The sequence below is a fragment of the Grammomys surdaster genome, unplaced genomic scaffold (assembly GCF_004785775.1).
Source record: "Grammomys surdaster isolate TR1022 unplaced genomic scaffold, NIH_TR_1.0 362, whole genome shotgun sequence".
Lineage (NCBI taxonomy): Eukaryota > Metazoa > Chordata > Mammalia > Rodentia > Muridae > Grammomys > Grammomys surdaster.
In genome coordinates, this window is record NW_021604781.1 from 3,041,823 (window position 1) to 3,052,608 (window position 10,786).

The 10,786-nt window shown below is 46.4% G+C and overlaps 1 protein-coding gene across 1 annotated transcript in view; it reads left to right on the plus strand.

Annotated features, from left to right (window-relative positions):
• LOC114631420 (WD repeat-containing protein 49-like) overlaps nucleotides 1–10,786 on the plus strand; it is a 120,000-nt gene that overhangs the window by 41,080 nt on the left and 68,134 nt on the right. The window contains exon 9 of the mRNA XM_028779753.1: nucleotides 2,342–2,442. Within this exon, the coding sequence (XP_028635586.1) occupies nucleotides 2,342–2,442 (101 nt within the window). The remainder of the gene's footprint in view (nucleotides 1–2,341; nucleotides 2,443–10,786) is intronic.

A 10,786-nucleotide genomic window follows, 5' to 3' on the forward strand; every position in this document is an offset into this window, starting at 1 on the left:
GCATCCAAGCACAAGGTAGTCAGAGGACAATTTGCAGGAGTCAATTCTCTCCTTCTACCATATGGGACACAGGGATCACACTCAGGCTTGTCAGTCTTGTGGCAAGCGCCTTTAGATAATGAGCCATCTCACCAGCCCTAAACTAATACACAACTTTTTTTAAAAAAAAAAAAAAACTTTTATTTTTATTTGTGTGGTGTTTTGCCTGGTGTGTGTCTGTGCACACATCCATGAAGGGCCTGTAGAAGCCAGGACAGGGTGTCAGAACCCTTGGAAATGGAGTTACTGCTGGAGCTGAATAATGTCCTGTGGGTTCTGGGAGCTGAACCTGGTCCTCTGGAAGAGCTGCCAGTGCCCCTAACCACTGAGCCACCTTCCCAACCTATCAGTACCTAACTTTTACAGTTTCTACACCATTTTCTTATTGCTAGGATGTTTTAAAAATGGAACTATGCTGGAGTTCCTTGTTCTCTCCTCCCTGCGACTCTGTGGACTGTACCAACTCCTTTCTAGTGGCCAGGACTGTTGCCATCCAGACCTTTGTGGAGAAAGTCTGGACCAACCCAACCACACCCTAAGGCAGTGCTACATGTGGGTCAGCTTTCACCTGTACGTAAGGAAGGATGCTTTGAGAACATTATCCCTCAGACAATGTTCTGGGATTTGTGACCCTGTTGAGGAGCCTGAAAAGACAGTGATTGGTCAGGCCGATCTGGTCACAGACTGAGATATCGGGGTGAGACAGTCAGAAAAGCATGCTACCCTCCTCCCCAGCATCTTAGTTCAGTGCATTTGTTTACGTCGGGCTGACTGTGGGTCAGTTAGCCCGAGTGATAGGAAACTTCTAGGAGAGGAAGCCATTCACTCAGACACAGGAAATAGAACTCAGGCAACAAAATTTTCCACCCTGTGGAGATCTGAAACCACAGTATGCAAGGTGCTTTGGGGGGACCTTCCTCAGCCAACTGTAGTTTCCCCTAGCATGCCACAGAAGCTTCTACTGGTGACTCACTGTTTTAAACTTTTCCTCTTGAGTCAGAAATGAACCGAAGCCTAGCCGAGGCTCAATGTGAAGGGGAAAGCTACTGTCTGGCCAGTGGCTTCTGTCATGGGGTGGGGCTAGGCTGCTTAGTAACTCAACAAAAATTCCAAGGGCTGCTAAAGAATTCCCTCCAATCCAAATCAAGTTTGCCTGGCACAGTGAAACTAGTTGGTAAAGTTGGTTATTTATTTATTTATTTATTTATTTATTTATTTATTTATGTAACCCCATTGCCACCCATGCGTGATGTTACAGTGTGTGGCCCATGTCCCTTGGGTGGCTCCAGAGCACTTGGTTTCAGTCAGTCACTGTGTTTCGTGGACCTTGAAGTCCTAGGACTGAATGATCGTCATTGCTTGCAGAAAGTCCTCAACCCTAGATACAATTTAGTGGGAAGAGGACATAGCTGAGAGAGATCGTGTCTGAAAGTTAGGATCTTCCATTACATCTAAATTAAAATTAAGGTGAATTTTTTCCCCATCTATCTTGGGCATTGTCAAACTGACCTAGGGGTCTGGGATGTACCTCAATGGTTGAATGCTTACCTAACATGTATAAGGTCCTGGGTTCAGTCTTCAGAACTGAGAGGAAAAAAGACAAAACTTACGGAAATGATTTTAACTAATTTCTAATAATTCATATTTAAAAATACAACATGTCTGCTTCTTAGCCTTCAACTACAGTTTCATCTGGTACTAAAGTCATCTGCCCAGAGACCTGGTGTGAAGTGATGCAGTAGACAGACAGAGAAGCTCTGTTCTGAGCTGGCTGTCATCCCGCTTAGAAGCAGTTGTCTTAGTAGCATCCCAAGAACCAATGCCAAAGGCACCCGCTCCAGCTGCCTCGCTGGAGCTGCCGGAGTTCCACACCAGGAGAGTTTTATGTAAGGCCTTCAAAGCTTCAGCGGCCACCACAGTGGCTGTAACCTGGCCTTTCATGTCTCAGTCCAGACAAACGCGTGATTGAAGAAAAGATTCATCCCAGCCCGTGTCACATTGGCCATCTGGAAAACCGCCAGGCGCTCATTTAGCAAATTACTTTGTTTAAAGGCAGCTCTGTGTTACAGCGTTTGTGCTACCAGGATGGATCGCATAATTCCTCCGCCTTGGTTTATCCGCGCAGCCCCTCTCGATCTGCCTAGCAACTTAAAAGGCTGTTAATGCGTGACAAGACACTTGACCTGCATGATTTCCAAGCCGAGGGAGAGCACTCGTCTTGTGCTGGGGTGTCCTCTCCTCCAAAGCAAGGGCACGCCGCCCTGCGCTCTCTGTCTTAATGAAGCCTGCCTTTATTATGAAGCCCATTAAGCTCCACAGGGCCCAGCCATCCAGCACTGTAAATATTACCCCAAAGAAAAGCACCCGGGGCCCTGGCGCGGAGTCGGGGGTTGGGGAGGCACGGTAAGTGCTCACCCATCCTGCCAGTCTGAAAGGGACCTCAGCTCTCTGCTGAGGGAAGGCTGTTGTTGTTTGACAGGCTGGTGCCTCTTTGTTTGGAAAGATGAGTTAGAATCCTTAGCAGGTAATGTCACAAGGCCCCCCTGGGGTGGTTTGAATCAGGGAGTTGGAAGCAACCTGACTGCAGAATAGCAATGAGTTCTCAAGTGTCTGATCTGGGTTTTCTACTTCCAAAAGAGGAAAGAGAAGAAAGGAGCCCACAGAGGCTGAGGTTTCTTATCAGGATGTGGCCAGTCACTTTGTCCTGATGCGGTTTATCATCTGTCATTGACCAGGGCAAATGATCTCGGTGACTGTTGTTTCCATAAATTGCTCATCTGGGGTCATGGTATTATTAAGTCTGGAAGCCAAAAGCTCAAATCAGTGAGTGGATCAAAGACATATCATGTGTTCAGTACCTAACCAGGCCCTTTAAGGAGGGCGGGAGAGGATCACACAAGAAATGTGCTTTGCAATCAAAGCCTTTGGGAAGGTTTTTTAAATAAATAAATAAATAGATAGATAGATAGATAGATAAAGGATATATATTTTAGTGACTGGTAAAGACTCAGACCTGGTGTCAAATGCTAATGCGATTTGGGCCAAGTTTGCCTTGGTCCCCTCAGAAGGAAACATTTACCTCTTTGAATTATTTTTAGAAGTAACTGAATTAGTGATTACGTATAGTAAGATGTTATCCTACTTAGGGGGTTGAGAAAAGAGTAGAGATAGAGAAAGAGGGGAGACAGAGAAAGAGGGGGACAGAGAAAGAGGGGAGACAGTGAAAGAGGGGGGAGGGAAGGGGAGGCCAGAGAGAGAAAGAAAAAGGTCAGAGAGAGTGAAGAGAGAGGCCAAACTGTTCTTTTTATAGCAACCCAGGCTCCTACCTGGCTGTTGCTAGGTAACTGTTGGGAGGAACCTAGAAGGAGTGCTAACACACTAACACTAATAAAATTGGGTATGGGATAGCGATCTTCAGTCCTGGACCGGAGAAATTAGTCACTGGACTGGAGCAAAGGGGGAGACCATTATGAACCAACTCCATACTACAAGCAACTCCAGGTAGAGAGAGGGTAGCCAGTGAATGGCACCCCATAAACCATGCACAGCCATGGTGGGTAGGGAAGGAAGTGGTCAGCTAGATGGACCAGAAGGAAGCTCTAGTTCAGAGCACAGGGGTGGAAATGATGAATGAATGAGGGGCCCCATTGGTGGAGGTTTACAGTCCAAGGTCTTAAAAGGGTCTCAACATGGTCTAGCTGGTAACAGGCTGCCATCTTGCTTTCTTGCAGGAAAGCAGCAGACGGCTTTGCATTGTTATGGGTGAACAAATAGGTCACTGGAGAGGATCGAAGCTAGGAGATGGGGTCCAAGGCCAGTCATCACTCCAGGTCAAATGGATGAGGTAGAGTTAACCAGAGGATGAGTGGGAGGGAATGAAGCTGGAATTCCATTCCAAAGCAGCCACCCCTGACTGACACCCATACCCACACCAGACAGGAGAGAGAAGGGAAGGAAAAGGTAGCTTTTTGGAACAACCAAGCTGGTTGCTTTGCCCACCATGTTCCAAACATAGGTCCCTAGGACACCAAGAGAGTGACAAGCCTTTGGAAGCTGATGAAGCCACGGAGCTTTCTGGCTGGCTGCATTAGGTTTGGCTTTATAAGTGTTCAGAGTGAAGTGAAGGGCAAGTGCAGGGATCCATGGGAAGGCGCAAGTCCCAGGGGCTCATGGGAGCCACACAGATGTGAACACCACTGGTTTAGGGAAGATAGCTCCATGGTTAAAAAAAAAAAATCCTGCAAGGACCCAGAGTGTTGAACTGAAAGGACTCAGTGTTGCAGTGAAGCTACAAACCCCTGAGATCCCAACTGTAATACAGGAGAGGAGCTAAGAGAAGCGAGGCACCGGTGCAACCACGGGGCCAAGAAATGCTGAGGTGAGAAGGGGTTGATCACTAGCTGAGGGAGACAGTCACTGAGAAGATGTCATTCAGAAGCATGAGTGGAGCCATCTTGAGAAGAGTTGGGGTGGAGTGGGGGAGAAGCCAGGTGGCAGGACTCTAGGGAGAGGTGCACAGGGAGACAGCAGGGCCTTGCTGTTAATTTGGAGGAGAGGTCAGTGGAGGGGAAGGGATGGAGATTCCTATTTAGAGAATGAATACGTCATGACAGTGTAATGGCATAAGGAGGAGGTGAAAGACCCACAGATGCTGATAAAATCCCATTAATAGATTACACACCGGAATAATCTTACATAAAAGATGGACTTTCAGGGATATGTCATGCTTGGGTTTTAAAAAGCCAAGCAGACTAGGAATCCGTGCACCCAGAGTGGGTGGTTGTCTCAGTTAAGATTTCATTGCTGTGAAGGGACAACATGACCAAGGTAACTCTTATAAAGGAAAATATTTAATTGGGGCTAGTTTTCAGTTTCAGAGGTCCAGTCTATTATCATCATGGCAGGAAGCATGGGAGGATATAGGCAGACATGGTGCTGGGGAAGGAGCTGAGAGTTCTACATCTTGATCTGAAGGCCACCAGGAGACTCTTCCTTGGGCAGCCAAGAGAAAAGTCTGGTTCATACTGGCCAGATTTGAACATATATATGAGACCCCAAAGCCCCACCTCCACAGTGACACACTTCCTCTGCCAAGGTTACATCTCCTCCAACAAGGCCACACCTCCTAATGGGCCAAGAATATTCAAACCACCACAGTGGTCTATCAAGAAAATGACACAAGGGCTGGAGAGATGGTTCAGCAGTTAGGAGTACTGTCTACTCTCCCAGAGGTCCTGAGTTCAATTCCCAGGAACCACATGTTGGTTCACAACCATCTATCCTGGGATCTGATGCTCTCTTCTGACACGCAGGTGTACATGCAGATACTTGCATACATAAAATGAATAAACCTTTAAAAAGGAAGGAAGGAAGGAAGGAAGGAAGGAAGGAAGGAAGGAAGGAAGGAAGGAAAGGAAGGAAGGAAGGAAGGAAGGAAGGAAGGAAGAAGGAAATGATATAAACCACCAAAGAACCAACCTGTTCTGATTCAGCCAAGATTCTGGCTTCTTAAGTTCATATGTCTAAACTCAAAGACCCCCAACATGGCCCTGCTCTGGAAATTACAATTTCCATTGCCTTGTGACATTATTCAACCCCACTTTCCCCATCTTGGAGAAAAAAAACAAAGTAGAAATAATAAAATTGCCAGCCAAATGACATCATCCTTGTCATCGTCATCATTATTGGTGTTTTTTTTTTTAAATAACGTCTCATTTTGATGTCCAGTCTAAACTTGAACTCATCACTGTTCTTCTACCTCGGTCTCCTGAGTTCTGCAATTACATGTGTGCACCACCATATTCATAAATCCTATAAGATTATTGTGGGAATTTAATGCACTAAAATATACAATGCATCGATGGATGAATATTGGAAATGCTGAATATTGGAAAATGCTAGTGCCGCCCCCCCCACCCAGCAATACACAGAGTCTGTTAGATACCCCCATGGCAGGAAGGGTATTTTGTTGTTGTTTTCTTTTCTTTTTGAAATTAAAATATAGTTACACCATTATTATACACACCCTGCTTTAAGGCCAGTGTTTCTCACCATATCAAATGTAATCTGGGACACCGTTCACCACGCTGCATGTGCTGGAATGATAAGGTCCTCTGGGTGCCACAGGGCAGTGCCCTGTGACTCTGAGGCCTGACACTTGGACAGATGCAGTCTGGCTGAGCTCATGTCCCACTCAAGGTTATAGAAACAACCCAGTGTCTGTGTGTGACATCTCATATGCTTGGGGAAAGGGTGGCGTCTGCAAAGTCGCACACTCCTTTCGTGTGGAGAAGTGCTGGTTGCTGTCTCTGCCGGGATCGCATGCTTCTAGCACTCATGGAACAAGTGGGACATGTTGAGTTTTCGCTCATTCTTTTCTTTCTTTTTCCAATTGATTGCAGGGATATGTGAACATTCTGGTTTTGGCATCTGTAGGTGAACTATTAAGGTAAATATTGAAGTTTAAATGCAATTGCAGAAGAAGTGGAGCCATATGTTCTTAAAGCAATTTTTTTCACAATATTTTGTAGATGTATCATCATAGGGTAAAAGACTCAACCAAATGTTCTTGAGATGGCTGAGGGGCTTAGGAAAACAGCTCACTCGGTAAAATGTTTATTGTTCAAATGTGGGGACCTGAGTTCAGATCCCCAGCACCCACATAAAAGCTGGGTACAGCACTCCAGCAGTGGAGTTGGAATGGAGTCTGGTAAATCCCTGGAGGAAGCCAGCTGGCCAGTCTATCTTAATAGAGCCCCATGTTCAGTGAGAAGCCCTGTCTCTAAAGAAGGTAGCAGTATACCTAATGTCAACCTCTGACTCCACACACAAATGGATATATGAACCTGCACATGCGCGCGCGCGCGCACACACACACACACACACACACACAGACACACAGACACACACACGCTAGGAGCTCGGAGGCTTTGCTTTATCTTTTCTAATTTTCTTAGGCTCACTTTCCCACTTCACACTCCTTCCTCCGTTCCATGTTCATTTCTCAGCTTTGCCCTCATTCTCCTGACATGACTACAATATCAAACGTGCCTCCAAAGCTGGATTCATTCATCTATTCAAGAAACGGTTCTCCATATAACACAGCAAATGACAGTAAAATCAGATAAAATCAGATAAAATCAAGATGGGCATTTCAAGTAAGCATAACATATCCAGAGTATGAGCTGTGTGTAGTATAACTCCAGGTGAGCAAGCTGTATGTAGTATTCTGAACAGGAATGGCCCCCATAGGCTCACAGATTTTAATGCAAGCATTTGGTGGTGGGGCTACTTGACAGGGATTAGGAGGTGTGGCCTTGTTGGAGTGGGTGTGGCCTTGTGGGAGTGGGTGTGGCCTTGTTGTAGAAAGTATGTCCCTGGCAGTGGGCTCTGAGGTTACAAACGCTCAAGCTAGGCCAGGTGTTTTTCTCTTGCTGCTGCTTGCCGATCCAGATGTAGAACTCTCAGCTACCTTTCCAGCACCCTGTCTGCCTGCACACCACCCTGCTTCCTACCATGATGATAGCGGGCTAAACCTCTGGAACTGTAAGCCAGCCTTGGCCTTTGAAAGAGTTGCCTTGGTCATGTTGTCTCTTCACAGTGATAGAACGCTGACTAAGAGTGTAGCAAACATCTCCCAGTTCAGTGAGTTTTCACAACGGAAACTTTCTTGCTATTCAAATCTTATTTGGTGGACAGCCTCCATGTGGTGACTCAGACACCAAGCCTCTCCTACAGCCAGCCAAGTGGGGGAAACACAAAGAAAAGGACCATGCAGAAGAGTTTCCCACTCCTTCCTTACATATTACTCATTTCTGATGCTGTGATAAGACACCATGAATGAAGACAACTTGTGGAAATAAGAGTTTATTTTGGCTTATGGTTCTGGGGTTGGGGTAGGGTCCATAGTGGTGGGGCAGGCATCACAGCAGGCTGGGAGATTCTCATTTCTCATTCAAACCGACACAGCTTGTGTTCCAGAGGCCAGTCACAGAGCCACCTTTACTCACCTTTCTCCGACTCCATCATTCCAAATGTTTCTCTCCAACATTCCTGGGATCTAATCCCGGCTCTTCCAGAAGGTATCCCAAACCACAGCTCAGAGCCCTCCTCTGCAATACCCATGGCACGAGTCACACCCAGCACCTTTCTTACCATCAAATGTGCCTGTCCTTTAGCAGGGTCTCAGTGCACAGTTGCAAAGGCAGGGATGTGTGTGTCAGCTCTCTAGCACCAAGACAACATATCTGAGATAGACAACTTTAAAGAGAAATGGGTTCTTTTTGCTCCGTTTAGGTAAATTTGCCTATTGTTTATAGCCCATGGGGACACAGTACCATCTCCTGGTAGCCTACAAACAAAGGAAATAGGAAGAGGAGGGGCTGGGGTCTCAATATCCCTTCCAAAGCATTCTCCCAATGACGTAACTTCCTCCCTCTAAGCCTCACCGCTTCAAGGTTTTATCACCTCCCACTAGTTGAACAAAGATGTCAGTACACTAAGCCTTTGGGGAATTCTCTACATACACACTATAGGGGTGAGAGGATATGGCACACCAGTCCAAAGGTGTGGTCCCTGGCAGGGACTTCCCCTGCCTCTGAGTCCTACAGGATTACTCAGAAAACATTACTACCCACCCAGAGCTGGTTGAGATTTGAAGAAGGTAATTCAGATACATCCAGGAGGAAAGACCTGCTAAACTAATGAGGTGACACAGGGTGTTTTGAGGTTAGGACTTGGGAGGCAAACCCATACCTGAGGACTGGGTTGTTGGAGATTGGTTCTAAGGCTTTGATTCAATAGCGAATCTGCATGTCTAAATGCTAAAGGTCCTTGTCCCCGATTGGTTTTTGATTGATCAATAAAGATGCCAGTGGTCAATGGTTGTGCAAAGGGAGACAGGGTGGGACCCTTAGAGTTACCCAGGCTAGGATGCTGTGGGAGACGAGAGAGGAGAGCTACAGAAGAGAGAGCCAAAGAACCATGTAAGAATTAGAGTGGGCCTGGAGTAGCAGAGGAAGGTTTAGGTGTGCCCAGCCTTTGAGGTAGCCTTAGCCAAGGCATTTAAAAATTAACTGGTGTGTGTGTGTGTGTGTGTTCCATTTATAAATCCAGAGTTCCTGGGTGAGTGGCTAGATGCACGTGACCCATCGGGAGCATAAAGCATTGTAGCAAAAACTCTCAGATACATTGGCCTGCTTCTTAGAAACTGGAGATGGTCTCCTGAAGTGACTCAGAAAGCATAAGTCAGAAATGAACTTGTCTTCCAAGTTAGCTAAAGGCCTTTTTTCAAACAAAAAGGAAAGATTGCCAAAAATCACCATATAGCCACACGCTAAGGGTAACCCCCCCTCCCACACACACATACACACTCCATTGTTCTAGGTTCCAGGAAAGTCTATACCAACATATGCAGGGACTCATGTCTGAGGCATATACTATTTGATAGGGCCTTAGTGCTTTAAACTGTCTTCGGGTAACATGTAATATTTGACGGAATGAAAATGGTATGCAAATAGTTGGTTGTTATCCTGGTTTTTTACAGAACACTGACAAGAAGACTACGTTCAGTATAGATGCAGTTTGTTCTGAGCATGTTTGATGCTTGCTTTCCTGAAGCAGAGGATGCAGAGCCTGCATAGAGGCAGGCTGACTGTGCAGCTGCCCAGCTCAGGCCTTAACAAGCCCTATTCAGATGCTTTTGCTGGGGCCTCTGGTTGGTCCTTGAAATGTTGCTCCTGCTGCCTGGGAAGCAGCAGAGAGGAAGTGGCATGCTCAATAGATGGGAGGGAGGGCAGGGATTGCCCACAGCAATAGACAGCTAGATGAGCCTATCCCATGGGGGAGCCTTGGGTAAGATTGGCAGGTAGGGAGGTCACTTGACACACTACCTCCTCAGCATCCATCAGAACAACACTGGAGGTGGGTATGTGTTTGTGGGCTGAGGTATCAGAGGGGTGTTAATAAGTGACCTAGGGATAGGTATAACCACTGCTTGACAGAAGTGTATACACACACACACACACACACACACACACACACAGAGTCAACACCACCTCTCTTCACAGCCTCTGAGAGGGAGCCATCCTTGCATCAAACTATCAGGTAAAGGCTGTTAGTTTCACCAAAGACTTTTGCTGTTATTTACTAGTAGCCTGAAGAGAGAGAGAGAGAGAGAGAGAGAGAGAGAGAGAGAGAGAGAGAGAGAGAACAGCACAGAACCAATGAGAGATATGGGCAGATTTTCGAGTCCCAGAGAGCTCTACAGAGCCTCCAGGGACCCAGCACTGTGAGCCCAGACAGTACAGATGTCCCACAGTCACCTCAAAAGATCCCATATATCACACAGAAGCCCTCAAGGTACCCCAATGGACATACACAACAGAGACTTTAACATATACCCCTAAGTCCCACCCCTGAAAAAAAAAGAAGCTCAAAATACATCCCCAGTGCAGTGGGGGACATCTCTAACACATTCTCCACAGGTCACCTTTGTCACTTGTCCAAATGAAGCTTCTAGTTTCACCCTACAAGCATGGCCTATGGAGCAAACACCCCCTTTCCAAACACTCCATTAAGGGTTCCTTGACCCTCATACAGTACGTGTCATAATTACTCTGCAACTCCCCCAGGAAAAAAAAAACTCACGGTGCCTAAAACCCAAGCATACACCTGTGCACACACAGTCACTCATACTGATTCTTCATGAGAGAGAGAGAGAGAGAGAGAGAGAGAGAGAGAGAGAGAG